The following is a 25083-nucleotide window of genomic DNA, read 5'->3' on the forward strand; positions in this document are numbered from 1 at the left end:
TCATCACTAATCTCATTTAGTACCCTTAGGTGTAGAACATCCAAACCTAGGATTAAAACATTTTTTTTTGAGCCCTCCAAGTCTGCCTAGGACCTCCATCACAGTGATGGTGAAATCGCTATATTTAATTTTAGAACTTTCTATTATGAATGGCATGTAATCTAAGTAGTGCCTTCACTAGAGACAATGTCCAAGAAGAAGCCATTTAGTACGACAACTAATTTTAGATTCTCAGTTTCAACTCTGTTGTATCCTTAAAAGATCAGTCTCTTACGATTAATAATTTATCTTTGCACTGTACACAGCTGTGTTCATTTCTATTTGACTTTTTAAAAAAAACAGTTCTTGTGTTTTTCTCAGTTATTTCCCTCACCTTTCCCTGTACAGGCTTTGCAGTTTCATTTTCTTATTTATTTGACTTTGTATTTAATTTGAATGCAGCATTCAAAGTTTATAAGCAAATGTAGGTTACAGTTAAATCTACCAAGTTTCATGAGTGCATGATACAGGTTTGCATTCTTAGCCAATATTTATCCTTCAACCAACACCACTAAAACAGATTATCTGGTCATTCTCACAATACTGTTTGTGACAGATGCTGTGCGCAAATTGGCTGCCACGTTTCCTACATTGCAACAGCAACTACATTTCAAAAAATACTTCATTGGCTGTGAAGCACTTTGGGACATCCGGTGGTCATGAAAGACTCTATATAAATGCAAGACTTTCTTTTTCTTGGAGGAATAAATCTAATTTAGGTAATCTGGTCAAACACACGATTCGAGCCTGTCTGAAATAGCCCAAGCTGTGTCTGCTAACTTGGTCTAGTCAGCACAAATTGTTGAGACCAAATCTTTACAATCAAGGCTACAGGTTTACAGCAATTGAACAAGTTGTATTCTGTGAACTCGAGGATTTTTACTGTTGGGATCACATTCTGTAATTCCATCTGTTTACAATAAGAGCTACTGGTTTATGGTGACTAAATTAATTAGTTTTTGTTTTTAAATCACATAGGATTCCAGGATTTTTACCCAATATCTTGAATATTGCAGTCCCCTCAGCTTCTGATCATTTTGGTTATAATAAATGGCAAAAGAGGAACAAATCTCACATGCTGCAATCTACTGTCCTACGTATAACGATTAAAAAAATACAGGAGCAGACAAACACAAGTACAAATGTGAAAAATTTGAAACGATCATGGTTCAATACTCATCAGGGTTCTTTACTGTAGGTTAAACATACAAGGTTTTAAAATAGGATGCGTTTTTGTACTGCCAAAATCGCCACCATGCTCCACCCTTTGTTTCTGATTGGGCCCCTTGGAGGATAAGCCACACCCTGAAGTTTCAGAGGAATGTGAAACTGGAACGGCCCATTCCAAGGTCTCACTGACTCTGCAAATTGTAACTCGATCCACTTTGACTTCCTGAAGCGACAGAGGACAGAGCTCCCCAGGAGACAGCAAGGGCCAGCCAAACTACCTTACCCCAGTCCAAGTACATCCCTCCCCCAGCCTAATTGCCTTACCCCAAACCAAGTACATCCCTCCCCCAGCCAAAGTGCCTCACCAAGTGCATCTCTCTCCCAGCCGAAGTGCCTATCCACAGCGCAAGTGCATCCTCCCCTCCCCCGTCACCATAGATGGGGCAGGCATTGTGTACGGATTGTTAACAGGTTTATTGGGTATGAAGTGAATAGTGACAGTGTCGTGACTTCTGGATATTATCCACTCCAACGATATCCCTTGTAGAGGGTTGGAAGAATGTGATCTGTCTTCCCAGAGTTCCCCATCTCCCGTCCAACACCCACCCCCCGCCACCACCCCCACCCACACCCCACGTATCTCTCTTCTCCTCCTCCCCCCCTCCCTAGCCGCTCCTCGCCCCACCCGCCTCTCCTTTCCTCTCCTCCCCTCGCCACACCGCCTCTACTCTTCCCACCCCCCTCTTTCCCCTCCAGCCTCCCTCTCTCCCCCTCCCCCCCTCAGCTTCTCCCCCTCCCCCCAGCCTCTCTCCCCCCACTCCCCGCCCCCTCAGCCTCTCTTCCTCCCCCTCCCCCCAGCCTCTCTCCCCCCACTCCCCACCCCCTCAGCCTCTCTCCCTCCACCTCCCCCCAGCCTCTCCCCCTCCCCCACACCGCCCCCCCAGCCTCTCTCCCTCCCCCTCCCCCCCCCCCCAGCCTCTCTACCTCCCCACCTGCGCCCTCCCCCAGCCTCTCTACTTTCCCCCACCCCCCCCTATCCCCCAGCCTCTCTCCTTCTCACCCCCCCCCCCAACCTCTCTCCCTTTCCACCCCCCCACCCCCGCCCGGCCTCTCTCTCCCACCACCCCCCCCCCCCCCAGCCTCTCTCTCCCTGCCCCCCCCCTGCCTCTCTCCCTCCCTCTCCCCCCGATCTAGCCTCTCTTCCTCCTCCTCCCCCCCAGCCTCTCTCCCTCCCCTCTCCGCCCCCTTCTCTCTCTCCCCCCCCCCTCTCTCTCACACTCCCCCCGCCCTCTCTCTCACACTCCCCCCCCCCTCTCTCTTACACTCCCCCCCCCCTCTCTCTCTCACACTCCCCCCCCCCTCTCTCTCACACTCCCCCCCCACTCTCTCTCACACTCCCCCCCCACTCTCTCTCACTCCCCCCCCCCCCTCTCTCTCACACTCCCCCCCCCTCTCTCTCACACTCCCCCCCCCTCTCTCTCACACTCCCCCCCCCCCCTCTCTCTCACACTCCCCCCCCCCCGCTCTCTCACACTCCCCCCCCCCCTCTCTCTCACACTCCCCACTCGCTCTCTCACACTCCCCACTCTCTCTCTCACACTCCCCACTCTCTCTCTCACACTCCCCACTCTCTCTCTCACACTCCCCACTCTCTCTCTCACACTCCCCACTCTCTCTCTCACACTCCCCACTCTCTCTCTCACACTCCCCACTCTCTCTCTCACACTCCCCACTCTCTCTCTCACACTCCCCACTCTCTCTCTCACACTCCCCACTCTCTCTCTCACACTCCCCACTCTCTCTCTCACACTCCCCACTCTCTCTCTCACACTCCCCACTCTCTCTCTCACACTCCCCACTCTCTCTCTCACACTCCCCACTCTCTCTCTCACACTCCCCACTCTCTCTCTCACACTCCCCACTCTCTCTCTCACACTCCCCACTCTCTCTCTCACACTCCCCACTCTCTCTCTCACACTCCCCACTCTCTCTCTCACACTCCCACTCTCTCTCTCACACTCCCCACTCTCTCTCTCACACTCCCCACTCTCTCTCTCACACTCCCCACTCTCTCTCTCACACTCCCCACTCTCTCTCTCACACTCCCCACTCTCTCTCTCACACTCCCCACTCTCTCTCTCACACTCCCCACTCTCTCTCTCACACTCCCCACTCTCTCTCTCACACTCCCCACTCTCTCTCTCACACTCCCCACTCTCTCTCTCACACTCCCCACTCTCTCTCTCACACTCCCCACTCTCTCTCTCACACTCCCCACTCTCTCTCTCACACTCCCCACTCTCTCTCTCACACTCCCCACTCTCTCTCTCACACTCCCCACTCTCTCTCTCACACTCCCCACTCTCTCTCTCACACTCCCCACTCTCTCTCTCACACTCCCCACTCTCTCTCTCACACTCCCCACTCTCTCTCTCACACTCCCCACTCTCTCTCTCACACTCCCCACTCTCTCTCTCACACTCCCCACTCTCTCTCTCACACTCCCCACTCTCTCTCTCACACTCCCCACTCTCTCTCTCACACTCCCCACTCTCTCTCTCACACTCCCCACTCTCTCTCTCACACTCCCCACTCTCTCTCTCTCACACTCCCCCCCCTCTCTCTCACACTCCCCCCCCTCTCTCTCACACTCCCCCCCCTCTCTCTCACACTCCCCCCCCTCTCTCTCTCACACTCCCCCCCCCCTCTCTCTCTCACACTCCCCCCCCCTCTCTCTCTCACACTCCCCCCCCCCTCTCTCTCTCACACTCCCCCCCCTCTCTCTCACACTCCCCCCCCTCTCTCTCTCACACTCCCCCCCCCTCTCTCTCTCACACTCCCCCCCCCTCTCTCTCTCACACTCCCCCCCCTCTCTCTCTCACACTCCCCCCCCCTCTCTCTCTCACACACTCCCCCCCCTCTCTCTCACACCCTCTCCCTCCCCCCCTCCCCCCCACCCTCTCACTCTCTCTTTCCCCTTTCCCCCCCTCCCTCTTTCTTGCCCCTTCACCCCCTCTCTCTTTCCCCCCCTCTCTTTCCCCCTTCCCCCCTCTCCTTTCCCCCTCCCCCTCTGTTCTTTCCCCTTTCCGCCTTCCTCTCTTCTTTCCCCTTTCCGCCTTCCTCTCTTCTTTCCCCTTTCCGCCTTCCTCTCTTCTTTCCCCTTTCCGCCTTCCTCTCTTCTTTCCCCTTTCCGCCTTCCTCTCTTCTTTCCCCTTTCCGCCTTCCTCTCTTCTTTCCCCTTTCCGCCTTCCTCTCTTCTTTCCCCTTTCCGCCTTCCTCTCTTCTTTCCCCTTTCCGCCTTCCTCTCTTCTTTCCCCTTTCCCCTTTCCGCCTTCCTCTCTTCTTTCCCCTTTCCGCCTTCCTCTCTTCTTTCCCCTTTCCGTCTTCCTCTCTTCTTTCCCCTTTCCGCCTTCCTCTCTTCTTTCCCCTTTCCGCCTTCCTCTCTTCTTTCCCCTTTCCGCCTTCCTCTCTTCTTTCCCCTTCCACCCCCCCCCCCCCCACCCCACTCCCTCCAGGTCCTGCTTTGCTTCTCAGCACCACACGCATGGAATGATTTGGTCAGGAGGGGGGCGGGACTTGTCACCTGTTGGTCAAAAAAGTGCAGTATGGGCATGGTGGGGGGGCTGGACAGACACTTGTCTGTCAAAAAAAGTGCGGTACAAATAGTTACATTGTTTAAAATACCCATGTTCTGACCAAGCTTTACATTTACTGTAAATGTTTCCTCTTATTAGAATTATACTGAATGTTATACAAGTTACAGTTTGAGGCTTATTGGACTGGGAGTGGGAAGCGGCAGAACAAACTAGTCTTATCAAATTTGCAAATACAAATTAGGTCAAATTGTCATGTTATCCTTAAAAGAAGAAATTGTTCCTTATAATGAATATCTCAACGTACGAGCCTGACCGTAGCCCTTGGACAAAACAATTGAATTTGACTAATAGTGTGTACGGAATAAAACCTCAATATTAATTTTGGTAGGAAGAATGAGGAGAGGCACTATAAACTAAAATAGTACAGGTTTTATCAAGTTAAAATACCTCTTTCAAATTACTAACTTGAAATTCCTTGGAAGAATAAACCACCACAGCTACAGAAAAATTATGGGCAATGTACTAACTTAGTAACTCAGTACAAGCACAGCAAATGAAAATAAATAGTTTGTCACCTTTGTTATCTGCTGCAATAAACCCAAGAATATTTTCATGGCGCAACATCACAGTCTGGTAAATTTCCGCCTCACGAAACCATGACCTTTCTTCACGAGAAGAGAAAATCTTCACTGCAACTTCTTCACCCCGCCACTTCCCCCGCCAAACCTCTCCAAAACGGCCTTTACCTATACTTTCTTGCAGTATAATTGTTCTTGCAATTGTCCTTTGCACAAGTAAAGGCAGTCCTGAAATATTAAGCGGAATAATCAGTTAGTAATTAGATGACAACACAATGGGCTAAGCAACTTTTACATCCAGATCTGTCATTTGTTTGTTCAAACTAGCTCACTAACTAACATTGGACGAATAACTCCTCTCCCATATTCCTTGCAGTTCAACCAACTTTGATGCAATGTGATTCAGTTTTCAGCATTAAATTAAAATGTGAAACAAATGCTATAGCTCATCAAAATACACTGCGCAGACACAGAAGGCTGGTGTACATTTAATTAAAAAAATGTACTTAAAAGCTCCAGTTCAAAATATGCTGTATTTCAAAGATTACTGAATTATAAATTGTACAAGTTTTTGAAATGTTTACCTCCCACCAGATAGTTGCTTACCCTGTTAAAATGAACGAGAGTTTTAATTTCAAACAATGCATTCTGATTCCTTTTAACAACAATGAGGTGACAAAGTATCAGTGCTCTCGTATCCATAATCGTGGCCACCTCTCGATCTCACCATCTCCTTGGCCCATCGGCCTGGTCACTGATAAAGCCATCTCTGACCACTTTCTTCTCCCCTTCACCACCCAAATCTCCCAAACCCTTCTTCTGCACCCATCCATAGAAAAAAAAGTTTCTACCAACAGTTACACTTTCAAAATTTCCAACTTCTCAGCTTCGGTCTTCCATTTCCCACTCTACTTCAGCAACTCTCAACTTGTTCAAGCGCTCCCTAATCAACATCTTTGTTTCCCTTGTCCCCAGCAAAACTTTCACCGTCTCCCATCCTGATCTTTCCCCCAGCTATAGTCCCCATTTTCATTCAATCGAGTCCAAGGTGTGCGACCCTGAACATTTCCAAAGCAAAATTGGTTTAGCCATCCATCACCAGATCTGGCAACACCACAATGGGCAAAGGAACCCAGGAAATCATAGGTGAGCAGAGTTCAAGTCATTGAAAAGAGCACAGTAAAAATACAGGTCAAGCTGGGTTGGGAGATGGACAATGTGCTCTGTACAGGGGACTTTAAACTTGTAACTTAAACTTTGAGAGGTGGAGCCAACTTACACATGTACACTGATGACACCTGTATCTACCTCACTACTTTTCTTCTCTTCTTAGGCAGTCCCTCAGAATCAAGGATGACTTGCTTCCACACTAAAAATGAGTTCTCAGGTGACTGAGTCCAATGCAGGACCTACAGTCTCTGTCACAGGTGGGGCAGATGATGGTTGAAGGGGTGGGTGGGTGGGGTGCTTGGGTTAACGTGCGCTCTTTCCGCTGTTGGCACTTGGCTTCTGGCGAAGAGACTCGAGGTGTTTGGCATCTTCCTGGATGCTTCTCCACCACTTTGAGCGGTCTTAGGCCAGGGATTCCCAGGTGCCGGTGGGGATGTTGCACTTTTTCAAGGAGCTTTGAGGATGTCCTTGAAGCCTTTCCTCTGCCCACCTGGGGCTCTCATCTGGTTGAAGCTCCGAGAGCTTGTTTTGGGAGTCTCGTGTCGGGCATGCGGACGATGTGGCCCGTCCATTGGAGCTGATCGAAGCATTGACCATGCTCAATGCTGGAAATGTTGGTCTGAGTGAGAACATGGACGCTGGTAAGCCTATCCTGCCAATGGATTTGCAGGATTTTGCGGAAGCATCGTTGGTGGTACTTCTCCAGTGCTTTGAGGTGCCTGCTGTACATGGTCCATGTCTCTGCAGCATATAGGAGGGCGGGTATCACTACTGCTCTGTAGACCGCGCTGCTCCTGGACCTCGACCTCATGCCGAGAAACGCAGCCAATCAGCTACCTAGATTCCGGTGACATCACACTTCGATTTCGTCGCTCTCTCAGGACGTTGTGTGCTGCTCCCTGCAGTGGCTGGCTGCTTTTATCTCCGCTGCTGGTGGTGATGTTTCCTCCCAGGTCGTGTCGACGCCACGCTGTATCCTGGGACGCTGTTGCTTTAATCTCTGCTGCCAGTGGTGATATTTTCTCCCACTGCCTCTGTTGTCAAACTGCTCATCCGACAAACAGCCAAACAATGAGATGACAAGTGTCATAGTTCCTGCCACAAACTTTATACCCTCCTCAATGATTCCAGCTCCCTTCCTAGTCAGTGTTTCAGTTTGAACCAGACTGTTCGCTTGTCTTATTCAACCCTGAGCAGAGCTTCCATGCCCATGTCTTCACAATTACAAAGACTGCCAACTTCCACCTCTGTAACCACTTCCCTCTGCCCTACCTCAGCCCACCTACCAATGAAACCCTCATCCATGATTTCTCACCTCCAGACTCGACTACTCCAATGCTCTCCCGACTAATATTCCACCCTCCGTAAACTTCAGATTATCTAAAACTCTGCTGTCGGTATCCTTCCTGCACAAAGTCCCCCTCACCTATCGCATCTGTTGTTGCTGGCCTGTATTGGCTCTGATCCAACACTTCAAATTAAAAATTCTCATCCTGGTGCTTAAATACTTCCAAGGCTTCATTCCTCCCCATCTTTCTAACATAAGAATATAAGAAATAGGAACAGGAGTAGGCTATACGGCCCCTCGAGCCTGCTCCGCCATTCAATATCATGGCTGATCTGATCATGGACTCAGCTCCACTTCCCTGCCCGCTCCCCATAACCTCTTATCCCCCTATCTTTTAAGAAACTGTCAATTTCTGTCTTAAATGTATTCAATGTCCCAGCTTCCACAGCTCTCCGAGGCAGCGAATTCCACAGATTTACAACCGAGAAGAAATTCCTCCTCATCTCTGCTCCAACACTACCAACCTCTCAAAGTCTTTACTTCACTCACTCCAGGCTTGTGCGCACTCACACTCCCTTCACCCTAGTGACTGTGCCCTCTGCTGCCTAGGTTCTACACTCAAATTCCCTCCCCAATCCCCTCCACCTTCTCAGATACACTTTAAATTCACCTCTTTGACCAAGCTTCTGGTCACCCCTCCTAATATCTCTTCTTTTGCATCTAAAGTTCCTCAGAACATTTTTCTACAACACAGATAGTATATCAACGTATGTTCTTGTGGTTGATGAGCTCTTATCCTCCATGACGAGCTCTTGGGTCCAGGTACGAAGCTGTCTCGATGTGTTTTGCTGATGTTGAGATCCCAAGCCAGCACTGCGCCGAGAGATGTTGTTTGCTTGTGGGACTAACTTAGCTTAGTGAACTTTTGAGGGCAATGAACAAAAAACTGAGCTGGGAAAGTTCTGAATGATTGGTTCTGCCCTTTGCCACCGGTCCAGCCATTCTGCTCCCAACTAGATGCGCTGCTGACAAGGAGCCAACACATCAAATATTGCAGCTCACCTCAAATACATGGCAGGATGCAACATTTCAAAAACAATACTGCATGGTAAAAATATCACTAAAGTTGCAGGATTGAAGTGTAAAAACAGTGCAACTTCAAGACATTACATAACATGCAAGTGTACAATAGCAAACTGGAAAAAAATTGAGGAATTTGCTGGAAACACAGATGAGTCAGTAACTAGTCAAAGACAATTGGCAGGTCAACATTTCTGTTCTATTGAAGGATTAGACCCACAACACTTATTGACCTATGTATTCCCAGCATTTTCTTCTGCTTCAGATTTTTAGCTTTTGCAGTTTCCCCCCCCGCCCCCACATCTTATTCAGAATATAAAATTGCAGCTTTACCTGAACCAGATCCGGAGGTGGTCATATCATAAATTAAATCTTTGAGAGTGGTACCCTCGGAAATAAAAGGATGATCTAAGGCGGGATCTTCATCATGGGGAACACGGTGATGCATGACCGCGCGATTATGAAAGAAATAGAAGGTCACCATCAGTAAAATGCAAACCACACAAACCGGTCCAGCGATGACTGCTGCTAATTCCACGGGCCCCAAATTTAACCAAGGAGGCTCTGTTGGAGTCACTAGGAATAATGCACAAGCAGAATTGCACAGTTAAACAGCCAGACTATGCTAGATTTTTGCACTTTATAGAAATCATTTGTTTCCTCATCAATTATTATACCCCATTACATTCCTTTTGTTAAACACATGACATGAAATCAACTGAATCTACATTACCCCCCCATTAGGCAAGTAACATTTTGCTGTACTGCAACTGCTCAATGGTGGGGGAAACTGGAACTCGCTATGAAAAATTGTTTTAATATCATACTTCAGTCTTGAAGCAGACACACAGCTACAGCTCGGAGATACTGTACAGTGTAAATCAAATTAGCTTATACAATCACTGGAGTGCGATTCACTCTACTGAATGGGTCATCACTATATTTTACAGGGCAGAAGAGAGTTTCACATACTGTAATGGGTTAATCTTCACTGTGCGTCCTTGATCAGCTTTAATTTTTCTCAGAAGTCGCATCAGCTGCTGCTGAAAAAAGCTCTATTTCCCACACTTCTGTGTATGAAGCTCAGAGCTCAAAGTTGCAAAAGAATAGATAACTTAATACTTTTGGTCCTGCAATTTATAGACAGGATGGGAACCATGCAAAACTACTCTTCTGCAGATTCCATTTCCTGAACCAAGGAAGCAATATATTCCTCAACATTTAATGCAAATCCTGGATTTCATCAGAGTTTCTAGAAATGATTTATTATAGGTCAAAGGATCGGGTTCTTTAGTTCCTCTCTGGATAGCAATCAAGTGATAGAAGTAATGAAATTATTTCTTAGTTAGCAATACTGAAATACTATTCTCACCATTTATTTCTGGACTGCAACATCCCTAAACTAAAACAACTTGGTGATTGCCTTCACCTGCTCCAATCATTAGATGCAGCCATTGCATCAAATGGCAGCTGGCATCACAGCCGTATGAAAATCAGTTAAAATATGCAGAATGTTTTAACAAATCTAAACACACACGACAAGTGTTTAGGTAATCAAAGATGTGGATCATAAACACACTGGGGGAAAAAAAACTGTCAATGAAACTGTTCTCATTCATGTGGTCTCATTTATTTAAGCAAGTAAAGCTTACAGGAAATTTAAGTTGAACAGTTATGCAATTTTCATAAAGTGATTGAGTTCCTGACAATGAATTAGAAGAGCTGTGCAGAAGCATTCTGCGCATAACGGGCAGGTCCAAAATTTTAAAAATAATGTTCATCGCAACAGGATCTGAGAAGTGCTCCAGCTTCCCGGCTTTTTCACCAGCCCACTCCAGTCACTACTTTAAAAAATTTTCCCGGCTCCCTCAATAACCCATCTCCCTTCCCGGCTTAATTTTTTTTAACAAACCCACTCCCGACAGCGCGCATGCGCAGACCGCTTCCGGTTCATTGGCAGCAGTTGTGTCCTTTAATAAAAGTAACCAGAAAATAAAGAAAATATTTCACTAGTAAGGAACTTCAATACAAAGAAAAATCATGTCTATCACATCTTGGAGGGCAACTTTGGACAGTTCTGCATTGTAAATCAGTAAACACTATATCGTCTTAATGCTGAATTTTTTTTTAAAAAAAGGGTCAGACTACTTCATACTCCCTCAGAAACCCATGACATCATCGACCCAGAATCTTACCTTTGGTTGGCACAGGAAGATCATAATGGTTGCAGAAATTGGTGTCACAGCAGCGACTCGATACAGCATCATTTGCAGACGGAGCACAAAGAAACGGCCTATCTGGAGGTATCAGGTCAGCATTTGAAACACACATTTTGCTGTGCACTATTCGATCCTCGGTGCGAGTGACAGTGGTCACACACAGCCCATCTGTCTCACAGGTGTAGTTATTTGGAACACAGTGGGAGCAGTAACACTTCAATCCTAGGAGAAAAAACAATTCCAGCATCATATAATTAATTTGTCAAATAGTTAAACTACATAAGAGTATTTCCGCAGTAACTGTCTGAAACAATTTGACAGTGAGACTACTGGAACAATTCAATACTATAATAGCTCACCCAACAAAACATACAATTTTGGGTATACAAGTAGAACGTCCCGAAACCGGAAACCTCGAGACTGAAGTCATTCCAATTTTTTGGTTTTTCCGGATTTCAGAGAAGAAATCCAAAGTCCCGAATCCGGAAACCCCCGGGTCGAGTCTCAGGTATTTCCAGATTTCGGAGAAGAAATTTGAGGGGAGTACATGGGGTCAGGTGGGGGTCGGGTCGGGTCACAGAGCATTCCGAAAGGCTCAGGAGCAGGTCTGTCTGTACCCTGTATTTGCACCATTTAAAAAGAAAGTCCGGTTTTCGGAACAGATTTCCGGATTCCGACTCCTGCGATCTGCCCAATGTCTGATTTACGGACAATTACAGTTTTTAGAACTCCGGATTTCGGGCGTTCTACCTGTACTGGATTAGGGTTATAGATTACTGGAGGAAGACCTTCCCCAAGCCATCCACACACAAGGGCACTATTAAAATTGCTTTCTGGCACACACAATGACTTAATATAAACTGAAATTGAAGGAGATGAGCAACAGCTTACATTAGCTCAAATCAATATCTTTTAGATAGATCAATACAAAGAGATGTTGCGGAACTTAGGACAGCAAAATGCAAACGGAAAGAATAAACTCTAATTCTTTGTAAAGCAATTATACTCTAAATTCCAAACATGGATTTGTGACAAATGGATAAACATGAATTAAGTACAAGTTTAGGATTATCTAAATCAGTGCTGAATCAAACTGGTCTAGTGAAAACATCGGCAAATTGGCAATAACTTGCACAGCAAACAAAATTTCATTTAATTGACTGAATTAGTTAACAGTTGAATTTTATACCAGTGTAATTAGCCAATTAGAACATTCAACCATTTAAATGTTCAGGATTTGATAAAAAATATACATTAACTTTGGTAGCAACTTACTGTATGGATCTGTCAAACACTGTCCGACACAGCACCATTGGAGCTACCTTACATCTCACCTATATTATATAAAAGCAATCTGCGTGCACTTCTTGCCCCTCTGGCATTACATTTCCAACATCCAGACTTTGTGAAATAAAAATAAAATCATAACCATGACTGCTTATCAGCAAAATCTACCAAATTGTTCAAAATGGAACATTATTTCCCATAATCTTAATTTGGCTTTTTTCTTAAATTTCCAGCTTTCAAAATACAACATACTAAAAACATTAAAAATTAAATAAGTCATCAACATTTGACTTTCTCCGTCTCAAGTCTCTTCAGTCTCATTTTTCTTTAAAATTATCCATTCTTTAGAAGCCTTCAGCTTTATCTGATTTGCTTTCTCCGCAGTTCTGCACTTGCCTCCAAGTTCACACCCACTTTCTTCTTCCAATCTGCCACTTTACAATCATGCATGTGCCATTCTTTTCCTTTAAAAAATGCACATAAACTGCCTCTTCCCATAGTTTGCGATTCCCCTCTTTAATTCAGCTACATTCGTATTTTGGAAAAAAATTCTATCAGTGCCTATTCAATTAAAATGTTGCAATTTCTTTAGTTTAAGTATATAACATTTAAATTCATAATGTACTTTTAATTATACTTTTATAGTCGTAAACTCAAAAGGAGTTTACACACAGTTCCACCTTATCTTCACAGTAATATTTTCTATATTCTTTTTTATTCATTCCTGGAATGTGGACGTCACAGGCAAGGCTAACATTTATTGCCTATCCCCAATTGCCCGAGAGAAGGTGGTGGCGAGCTGCCTTCTTGAACCGCTGCAGTCGATGTGGTGAAGGTACTTCCACAGTGCTGTTAGGGAGGGAGTTGCAGGATTTTGACCCAGCGACGATAAAGAACAGTGATATATTTCCAAGTCAGGGTGGTGTTTGACTTGGAGGAAAACTTGGTGTTTCCAGGCGCGTGCAGTGTTGTCCTAGGTGGTAGAGGTCGCAGGTTTGGGAGATGCTGCCGAAGAAACCTTGGCGAGTTGCTGCAGTGCATCTTGTAGATGGTACACACTGCAGCTACGGTGCACTAGTGGTGGAGGGAGTGCATATTTAAGGTGGTGGATGGGGAGTGCCAATCAAGCGGGCTACTTTGTCGTATATTGCAGATGATCCTCCACTCATGGGGGAAATAGAACATCCTCCAATTTTCCGTAAACAATATAAATCAGAGGAATGGTGTTCGGTTCTGATTCCCGAGAAACAAAGGAGACATTCAAACACTAGATGCAGCGCAAAGAGCCGCAAGGCTGATCCTTGGAGTCAAGAAGAGTGAGTTAAACGGAAAGACGGGATGAACTTGGCTTTTCAGCCTGGAAAGGACGTCTCTGAAACACAATATAGCTAAAAGAATGGAAAGGTAAATCCAGAATATTACTTTAAATTACAAGAGTATGATAAAGACATACTGGTCCAAACCAGGAAACGGTAAATTTCATGGGGAGTGAATGTTGAAGGCAGTGGATGGAGTGCAGAAGGTGCAGCTTGAATCTGCTAGAAGTCCACGATAGTGACACTGGTGTAGTTGGAGAGTTGTAATGCTGAGCCGCATACATATAAATGTTTTCTGACTCTAGTTTGATACCTGACTGAATCTTGCCAGCAGGAAACACAGTAGAACTCAAGCGGCAGGCCCAGAAAGTGTGAGGGGCCTATGGAGGCCAATATTGGTCCGGAATCTCATTGAAGCTGCTTCTGCTCCACCACCATAAGTATGCCAAAAGTGCAATAAGCAAGGCTTCTGCTGCATTTCCAGCATTGTTGCAACAGCAGAGCAGGAGCAGCTCCAAGGAAATTCCAAATGGCCTAGGAGTTATTACTGAAGCACACACTAATATTGCAGTATCAAAAGGAATAAGCTAAAATTCTAAATAGGCCAGCCTTAGGAACCCATGTCCCTGGACTGGCAGTCACTCCAACAGTTAAGAAATGTTTTCATCTAACTGACTAAAAGATGCTACCCACATAACCATCCCTTACATACCTCCCAAAAACAGTCACTTACTTTCCCAGTCAAAGCCAATACCTGCACAAACTGTAACTACAATACGCAAGTATCTTGCTATCTTTCCAGACTGGGTCAGGGTGGCAGGGAGTATGGTATAAGTGCTTTCTCTACAAAATACTGGGACAAAAACTGGTATACCCAGTAGATTGTTGGGGTAGTGGGGATGAGGCAAAGGAAACCTTCAGTCAAAACAGATCTGACAAGATTTCAGGACACTCCAAAGAATGAAGCACTGTAATATTTGATAAAAGGTACGATTAATTAAATCGGTAGCTTTTAATGCTCTAATATAACTTTCTTGAAGTCGAGAATAAACATGGCACCACCTGGGTCAAATATTCTAATATTTCTTGAAAAAAAATTCCTTGCTAAAAATCACAATGTACAGTAATTCCACTAACCAATTTGTAAAACTGTTGATGGATCAAAAATATGATTTACAGGATGCAAGTAATTGGTTTTGTTGAAAAATACTGATTTTAAATGATTTACACATAATTCATCAGTTAGATATGTTCTTTGCTATTTCGTGCTTCAAAAAGCAATCTTAGGAGATCAAAGAAATTATCCTACGCAGAAACTTAGGATAGTCAAAGGACAACCCTAGCCTCAGTGATTAAGTCAACTGTACTTCATCTGTTAACACCTCGGATGTAATTTATTCTCCTAGCTGAAATGAAGGCCACCAGCCAGGCAGTTTTCCAAGCAAGATGGTTTTGGGTCACAATTCTGTTACGACTCACTAGAAGAGTCCATGCAGCACGTAGTGAACCACATTCAAATCCCATGTAGGCACTGAAGGTGGTGCTTTGGGACATTTTTCCAAGCACCCTCAAAAAGATCAGAGCGTGTTCCCACCGCCAAAGGGCTTTCCAAAAGACAATAGGCAGATATTGTTTAAAATGTGAACAAACACAGAGCTAGGATTCAAACATAGGAACAGGAGTAGGCCATGCAGCCCCTCGAGCCTGTTCCGCCATTCAATGAGATCATGGCTGATCTGTATCCTAACTCTATCCATCCGCCTTGGCTCCATATCCCTCAATACCCTTGACAAAAATTTATCGATCTTCGATTTAAAATTAATTCAGCTAGCATCTACTGCTTTTTGCTGGAGAAAATTACACACTTCGATCACACTGTGTGTGAAGAAGTATTTCCAAACTTCTCTCCTGAATGACCAGGCTCGGATTTTAAGATTATGTCCCCATGTCCTAAACGTCCAACACCAGCAGAAAAAAGTTTCTCTCCATTTACCCCATCAATTCCTTTCAAAATCCTAAGGACCTCAAACAAATTGCCCTTTAACCTTATATATTCCAGAGAATACAAGCCTAGTTTATATAATCTCTCCTCAATTTAACCCTTGAAGCCCTGGTAATATTTTAGTGAATCTGTGCTGCACTTCTTCCAAGGCCTATATATCCTTTCTGTGGTGCAATGCTCAGCTGTGCACAGTACTCTAGATGTGACCTAACTAGGGCTTTGTATAGCTGCAGCAAAAATTACTCCTTTATATTCTAGCCCACTAGTTATAAAGGCTAAGATTCCATTCGCCTTTTTGATTATTTTTTGTACCTGGCTACGACATTTTAATGATCTGTGCACATGAACCACTAAATCTCTTTGGAACTCCACTGTTCCTCGCTTTCCACCATTTAAAAAATACTCTGATCAATCCTTTTTTGGACCAAAATGGATGAACTCACACTTGCTTGTGTTGAAATCCATCTGCGCGTTTGCCCACTCACTTAATCTATCTCTGTAGTTTTATGCTCCCGTCCACACTACTTAGTATGCTACCAATCTCTGTCATCAGCAAACTCGGATATATGGCTCTCTAACATGTTATCCAAGTCATTAATAAATATAGTGGATAGTTGATAGTTGAGGCCCGAGCACTCCTGGTGGGACCATTTCCTTCCAATTCAAGTACATACCCATTATCCCTACTCTGTCTCCTACCGCCTAACCAATCTCCTAATCAGGTCAATAATTTGCCTTCAATTCCATGAGCTTTAATTTTAGCCAACAGTCTCTTGTATGGAGCCTTATCAAATGCCTTTTGGAAGTCCATATAAACTACACCCATAGACTAGATCCCTGTCAACTACTTTAGTTACTCCCTCAAAAAATTCAATTAAGTTTGTTAGACATGACCTACTCTTTACAAATTCATGTTGGTTCTCTTTAATCAGCTCAAATTTATCCAAGTGCTCAATCACTGTCCTTAATTATAGATTCCAATACCTTCCCTGCAACAGATGTTAGTCCAACAGGTCTATAATTTTCTGGTTTCTCAGTAACCTTTCTTAAATAATGGAGCCTTAAATGAAGGCTGTGGATATCATGAAATATTGACAAGACTATGTGGTCTGTACTCTCTTGATCCTGCCAGACCCCAGTATTGTGTTGCAAAATTAGTAATGACCCCAATGGTCACTCTAATTCCTTGCCTCTAGACTCCCCTAGTTTCTAAGAAGTTGAGACATTGAATATACAAATTGCAGTATAGGAACAATAACTGAAATTTAAATACAGGAGGCCAACATTGGGCCCATTGTGCAGGTGCCATTGTTAGCTCTTCAACTGGAACTGCCTATTCTAATCCCATTTCCCTGCCCTATTCCTATGTTTCCCTACATTATAACTGTCTTTCAGATGAAGCAAGGTCCCATCTGCCCTTTCAGGTGGACGTAAAAGATCCCATGGCACTATTTTGAAGAGGAGCAGGGGAATTGCACCTGGTGCCCTGGATAATATTTATCCCTGAACCAACATCTCCATAAAAAAAATTAATTGGTCATTATAACATTGCTGTTTGTGGAGCTTGCTGTGTGCGAATTGGCTGCAGTGTTTCCTATATTGCAACAGTGACCACACTTCAAAAGTATTTCATTGGCTGTAAAGGGCTTTATGACGTCCTCAGGTCACGGAAGGCCCAAGTTTCAGGTGGAGTTGCAACTAGTTTAGTTTGGATTATCTTAGAAATCGCAATTCTCAGCATTTAGTTTGCTCCAGTTCTAGTGAGTTAATTTAGTTTCGTTTTAGTTCAGTTTTTTTTTCAAAAGGGGATGTGTCCAGCCACTTAGGCCTGTTTTGCAAGTTTAGGCAGCAAAATTTGCTCCAAGCTAACTTAGAATGAAGTGTCCACTTTTGTAAGTTCTGAAAAACCTTACCTAGAGTTAAGTTCAGTGCAGGCACAGCCAGAGACTGGGGGGCGGCGGAACATTAAACACAAAAGGACTAAAGCATTGAACACATCACTTAAAATGGCCTAATACTTCTTGCGTTGATACAACATTAAAGAAGCATAAGTACATTTAAAGCACTAAGCACTAAACAAAGCAGTACATTTAAAACACCAAGCACTAAATGAAGCACAAAAAGTAATAAGCAATTAATTAATAAAAAAAATAGAAGGAACCCTACTTCTAAAGCACCCAAGACCAAAGGAATGAGCAACCAATCAATAATAAAAAAAATAGAATTCCTACCTTTATGTGAAGGGAAAGTGTTTGTCAGCCTCTGTCTCTCTGTCTGTCTCTCTGTCTGTCTGTCTCTCTGTCTGTCTCTCTGTCTGTCTCTCTGTCTGTCTCTCTGTCTGTCTCTCTGTCTGTCTCTCTGTCTGTCTCTCTGTCTGTCTCTCTGTCTGTCTCTCTGTCTGTCTCTCTGTCTGTCTCTCTGTCTGTCTCTCTGTCTGTCAGGATACTAGACATGAACATAGCTGTAGAAGCTAAATAAACACGAGTTAAAAATTCTTTCAGCATTTTCTAAGAATTTAGATCCCTTAAGGTTGGAAATGGGGCTGAAGCAGAGGATGAACTAAAAATAGTTAACATACTTAATTATTTCTTCATGGGAATATTCACTATAGAAATAACTAGTAGCACTACAGAAATAACTGATAAGACTTTCTACAACGAAACTTAATAATTTTGCCTTCGAGTACATTGACATCTCTGGCAGGGTTAAATTGCTCAAAATCAATAAATCCTCAGGGAAAGTCTCTATAATTAGGGATAAATTCTACAACGCGGTGACAAAATAGTCACTTTAAGGGAGTAAATAAATTGTGATTGAACAAACCAATGTTAACTCCAGCCTTAGACATCAGTAACTGACAAAATAATGGATTTGATCATTGGGAATAAAGCTGAAGAGGACCAATATCATGCTCAGTGCCATGCTCCTCCTGTGCTATGTGGGAAATCAGGGACACTACCAGTGTCCCTGACTACTACGTATGCAGAAAGTGTATCCAGCTGCAGCTTCTGACAGCCCGCATTGCGGCACTGGAGTTGCGGATGGATTCACTCTGGAGCATCCATGATGCTGAGGATGTCGTGAATAGCACGTTTAGTGAGTTGGTCACGCCGCAGGTAAGCGTTGCACAGCCAACTAGGGAATGGGTGACCATCAGCAAGAGCAAGGGAAGGCAGGTAGTGCAGGGGTCCCCTGCGGTCACCTCCCTCCAAAACAGATACACCATTTTGGATGTGGTTGAGGGAGGTGGCTCATCAGGGGAAGGCAGCCAAGTCCATGGCACTAGCGGTGGCTCTTCTGCACAGGAGGGCAGGAAAAAGAGTGGGAGAGCTATAGTGATAGGGGATTCTATTGTAAGGGGAATAGATAGGCGTTTCTGCGGCCGCAAACGAGACTCCAGGATGGTATGTTGCCTCCCTGATGCAAGGGTCAAGGATGTCTCGGAGCGGCTGCAGCGCATTCTGGAGGGGGAGGGTGAAAAGCCAGCTGTGGTGGTGCATTTAGGGTACCAACGATATAGGAAAAAAACGGGATGAGGTCCTACAAGCTGAATTTAGGGAGCTAGGAGTTAAATTAAAAAGTAGGACCTCAAAAGGTAGTAATCTCAGGATTAGCAGGGATCGCAGGATAGCTCAGTTGAATATGTGGCTTGAGGAATGGTGCAAGGGGGAGAGATTCAAATTAACGGGACATTGGAACCGGTTCTGGGGGAGGTGGGAACAGTACAAACTGGCAGTCTGCACCTGGGCAGGACCGGAACCGATATCCTAGGCGGAGTGTTTGCTAGTGTTGTTGGGGAAGGTTTACAGTAAAATGGCAGGGGGATGGGAATCAATGCAGGGAAGCAGGGGGAAGTAAAAAGGGGGCAGAAGCAAAAGGTAGGGAGGAGAAAAAGAGTGGAGAGCAGAGAAATCAAGGATAAAAATCAAAAAGGGCCACATTACAACACAATTCTAAAAGGACAAAGAGTGTTAAAAAAAACAAGCCTGAACGCTCAGAGTCTCAATGCGAGGAGCATTCGTAATAAGGTGGATGAATTAACTGCGCAGATAGCCGTTAATGGATATGATGTAATTGAGATTACGGAGCCATGGCTCCAGGGTGACCAAGGCTAGGAACTCAACATCCAAGGGTATTCAATATTCAGGAAGGATAGACAGGAAGGAAAAGGAGGTGAGGTAGCATTAATGGTTAAAGAGGAGGTTAACGCAATAGTAAGGAAGGACATTAGCTTGGATGAGGTGGAATCTATATGGATAGAGCTGCAAAACACCAAAGGGCAGAAAACGTTAGTGGGAGTTGTGTACAGACCACCAAATAGTAGGGAGGTTGGGGACGGCATCAAACAGGAAATTAGGGATGCGTGCAATAACGGTACAGCAGTTATCATGGGTGACTTCAATCTACATATAGATTGGGCTATAACCAAACTGGTAGCAATACTGTGGAGAGTTGTTTCTGGAGTGTATAAGGGATGGTTTTCTAGACCAATACGTCGAGGAACCAACTCGAGAGCAGGCTATCCTAGACTGGGTCTTGTGTAACGAGAGAGGATTAATTAGCAATCTGCCCGTGCGAGGCCCCTTGGGGAAGAGTGACCATAATATGGTAGAATTCTTCATTGAGATGGAGAGTGACAGTTAATTCAGAGACTAGGGTCCAGAACTTCAGGAAAGGAAACTTCGACGGTATAAGACGTGAATTGGCTAGGATAGACTGGCAAATTATACTTAAACGGGTTGATGGTGGATAGGCAATGACAGACATTTAAAGATCACATGGATGAACTACAACAATTGCACATTCCTGTGTGGCGTAAAAATAAGGGAAGGTGGCTAACAAGGGAAATTAGGAAAAGTGTTAAATCCAAGGAAGAGGCATATAAATTGGCCAGAAAAAGCAGCAAACCTGAGGACTGGAGAAATTTAGAATTCAGCACAGGAGGACTAAGGGTTTAATTAGGAGGGGGAAAACAGAGTATGAGAGTAAGCTTGCAGGGAACATAAAAACTGACTGGAAAAGCTTCTAGATATATGTGAAGAGAAAAAGATTAGTGAAGACTAATGTAGGTCCCTTGCAGTCAGAATCAGGTGAATTCATAATGGGGAACAAGGAAATGGCAGACCAATTGAACAAATACTTTGGTTCTGTCTTCACTAAGGAAGACACAAATAACCTTCCAAAAATACTAGGGGACCAAGGGTCTAGCGAGAAGAGGGAACTGAGGGAAATCCTTATCAGTCAGGAAATGGTTAGGGAAATTGAAGGGACTGAAGGCCGATAAATCCCCAAAGCCCGATAGTCTGCATCCCAGAGTACTTAAGGAAGTGGCCCTAGAAATAGTAGATGCATTGGTGGTCATTTTCCAACATTCCATGGACTCTGGATCAATTCCTATGGATTGGAGGGTAGCTAATATAACCCCACGTTTTAAAAAAGGAGGGAGAGAGAAAACAGGGAATTATAGGCCGGTTAGCCTGACATCGGTGGTGGGGAAAATGCTGGAGTCAATTATTAAAGATGTAATAGCAGCGCATCTGGAAAGCAGTGACAGGATCGGTCCAAGTCAGCATGGATTTATGAAAGGGAAATCATGCTTGACAAATCTTCTAGAGTTTTTTTTGAGGATGTAACTAGTAGAGTGAATAAGGGAGAACCAGTAGATGTGGTGTATTTGGACTTTCAAAAGGCTTTTGACAATGTCCCACACAAGAGATTGGTGTGCAAAATTAAGGCACATGGTATTGGGGGTAATGTATCGACGTGGATAGAGAACTGGTTGGCAGACAGGAAGCAAAGAGTGAGAATAAACGGGTCCTTCTCAGAATGGCAGAATAGTGTGGTGCCGCAGGTTTCAGTGCTCGGACCCCAGCTATTTACAATATACATTAATGATTTAGACGAAGGAATTGAATGTAATATCTCCAAGTTTGCAGATGACACTAAGCTGGGTGGCAGTGCGAGCTGCGAGGAGGATGCTAAGAGGCTGCAGGGGGACTTGGACAAGTTAGGTGAATGGGCAAATGCATGGCAGATGCAATATAACGTGGATAAATGTGAGGTTATCCACTTTGGTGACAAAAACAGGAAGACAGATTATTATCTGAATGGTGACAGATTAGTAAAAGGGAAGTTGCAACGAGACCTGGGTGTCATGGTACATCAGTCATTGAAGGTAGGCATACAGGTACAGCAGGCAGTAAAGAAAGCAAATGGCATGCTAGTCTTCATAGCGAGGGAATTTATGAGTATCGGAGCAGGGAGGTCTTGCTGCAATTGTACAAGGCCTTGGTGAGACCACACCTTGAGTATTGTGTGCAGTTTTGGTCTCCTAATCTGAGGAAGGACGTGCTTGCTATTGAGTGAGTACAGCGAAGGTTCACCAGATTGATTCCCGGGATGGCAGGACTGACATATGAGGAAAGACTGGATCGGCTAGGCTTATACTCACTGGAATTTAGAAGAATGAGAGGGGATCTCATAGAAACGTATAACATTCTGACGGGACTGGACAGGTTAGATGCAGGAAGAATGTTCCCGATGTTGGGGAAGTCCAGAACCAGGGTTCACAGTCTAAGGATAAGGGGTAAGCCACATAGGACCGAGATGAGAAGAAACTTTTTCACCCAGAGAGTTGTGAACCTGTGGAATTCTCTGCCACAGAAGGTTGTTGAGTCCGGTTCGTTGGACATATTCAAAAGGGAGTTAGATGTGGCCCTTACGGCTAAAGGGATCAGGGGGTATGGATAAAAGGCTGGGATGGGGTACTGAGATTGAATGATCAGCCATGATCATATTGAATGGCAGGCTCAAAGGGCTGAATGGCCTACTCCTGCACCTACTTTCTATGTTTCTATGTAATATGAAAATAACCTAGTAAATTGATTTCAAAAGGGGAATATGTGCATGACCAATTTGCTTTACTTTTCTGAGGAAGTGGACATTGGAAAACCACTATGACAGTGTACATAGACCTCTAGAAAGCTTTGAATCAATTCCACATGTCGGGCTGATACAAAAACCTACAGCCGTGAGTCATTCACCTAGGTAAAGTTTGGGGGCCAAATGAAGAATTGTCTGAAAAAGAGGAATACACCTGTATAGAATTTGGGATTACCAAACATCAATTTCAAATTAAAGAATCCCTTTAGTAAAGCTGTGCTGCTACAATGGCTCCAACACCCAGTTTATAAGTGCATTGTGAAGCACCAACACTATTACTGTGTAACTGCAACCTGCATCTTGAGTCAGAACAAAGAAAAGCGGGATTCCCTGGAGAATCTCAGTGCACATCCGAATAAGTTCAGGGTTTCCACACCCCATTTATACTGAAGTTTTGCGTTCACCCAAAGCTAAAATGTAGTCGGAGAAGCAAATATTATGTGTTGTATTTCCTTCTCCTACACACCCCAAAATTCATTTTTTTCCCCTCCAAATTACAACCCCCAAACAGAAAATACAAAAAAATGGATTCTAAAAGAATGTTTGACCTAATGATGTAAATACTCTTGACTCATGAGCTATCAATTTATGCAAGTTATGGACCCGTGAAAGTAATCTTTGCATATTATCATAAAGACTTGGTCCTAGCACACAGCACTGTGCAAATAACCAAAGCCCTTGTAGACTTACACCAATACAGGTACGTGTACAAGTCTGTCAGTTACAGGATACATACTGAACCATCCAAAACATCGAGATTGAGCTTTTGCAATATGCAGTTGAATTATTTTGAATTTTTGGTCTCCTTACCCAAGAAAAGATATACTGGCCTTAGAGAGAGTTCAGCAAAGGTTCACTAGATTGATTCCTGGGATGAGGGGATTATCCTATGAGGAAAGATTGAGTAGACTAGGTGAGGTGAGGAGAAATTTATTCACTCAGAGTGGTGAATCTTTGGAATTCTCTACCCCAGAGAGCCGAGGATGCTAGTCATTGAGTATATTCAATACAGAGATCGATAGATTTTTGGATATTAATGGTAGAGCAGGGTTCAAGGGCCTCCTCCTGCTCTTGTTTTTTGTGCTTATGTTCTTGTATTAATAAGACTTAGGAGCAGAAAAGCAAGATTAGTGCATTTTCCCAACTGAATCAGGCTGGTTTTGAAATAAAACTCAACAAGCACTTTTATAAGGCTGTAGGGTGTAAACCTAGCCTATTCCATGCAGTCATATTTATAAAATGTTCGTGGTCGAGGAGGCGAGAGTCAGGGATCGGAGGCCTATAAAAAGGCCGCGAGTTCAGCAGTCGGGAGTTCGTGGTCGAGGAGGCGAGAGTCCGGGGTCGGAGGCCTATAAAAAGATCGGGAGTTCGTGGTCGGAGGCCAATAAAAAGGCCACGAGTTCAGCAGTCGGGAGTTCGTGGTCGAGGAGGCGTGCTTGTGCAGCTGCAGCAGGGAGGCAAAAAAGTAGAAAGAAAGCGAAAGGTGACGTCACAGCCAAGGGGGTAAGTGATTGGTAAGTAGTTTTTTGTTTTCTTTTCTTTATCAGTAAGTAACATTTAGCATTGTTGTTGCCAAATTATGTTAATCTAAGGATTAAGTCATGGCAGGAGAGCTCGGACACGTGTTATGCTCCTCCTGTACTATGTGGGAACTCAGGGACGCTTCCGGTGTCCCTGACGACTACGAGTGCGGGAAGTGTATCCGCCTGCAGATCCTGACAGACCACATTGCGGCACTGGAGCTGCGGGTGGATTCACTCTGGAGCATGCACGATGCGGAGAATGACGTGAATAGCACGTTTACTGAGTTGGTCTCACCGCAGGTAAAGGGTACACAGCCAGATAGTAAATGGGTGACCAACAGGAAAAGCATGCAAGGAAGGTAGTGCAGGGGTCCCCTGCGGTCATCCCCCTGCAAAACAGATACACTGCTTTGGGTACTGTTAAGGGGGATGACTCATCAGGGGAGAGCAGCAGCAGGGCAGGAGAGCTATAGTGATAGGGAATTCTATTGTAAGGGGAATAGATAGGTGTTTCTGCGGCCGCAACCGAGACTCCAGGATGGTATGTTGCCTCCCTGGTGCAAGGGTCAAGGATGTCTCGGAGCAGGTGCAGGACATTCTGAAAAGGGAGGGTGAACAGCCAGTTGTCGTGGTGCACATAGGTACCAACGATATAGGTAAAAAAAAAAAACTGGATGAGGTCCTACGAGATAAATTTAGGGAGCTAGGAGCTAAATTAAAAAGTAGGACCTCAAAAGTAGTAATCTCAGGATTGCTACCAGTGCCACGTGCTAGTCAGAGTAGGAATCGCAGGATAGCTCAGATGAATACGTGGCTTGAGAAGTGGTGCAGAAGGGAGGGATTCAAATTCCTGGAGCAGTGGAACCGGTTCTG

General features: G+C 44.6%; 1 protein-coding gene across 1 annotated transcript in view; it reads right to left on the reverse strand.

Moving 5' to 3' along the window:
- Positions 1-25083, reverse strand: part of tgfbr1b (transforming growth factor, beta receptor 1 b) — a 110374-nt gene that overhangs the window by 41967 nt on the left and 43324 nt on the right. Inside the window, exons 2-4 of the mRNA XM_070890485.1 lie at positions 11117-11362; positions 9255-9497; positions 5381-5611 (exon numbers count right to left, since the gene is read on the reverse strand). Of these exons, the coding sequence (XP_070746586.1) occupies positions 5381-5611; positions 9255-9497; positions 11117-11362 (720 nt within the window). The remainder of the gene's footprint in view (positions 1-5380; positions 5612-9254; positions 9498-11116; positions 11363-25083) is intronic.

This window comes from Pristiophorus japonicus, chromosome 1, assembly GCF_044704955.1.
Source record: "Pristiophorus japonicus isolate sPriJap1 chromosome 1, sPriJap1.hap1, whole genome shotgun sequence".
In the NCBI taxonomy this organism is placed as follows: Eukaryota; Metazoa; Chordata; class Chondrichthyes; family Pristiophoridae; genus Pristiophorus; species Pristiophorus japonicus.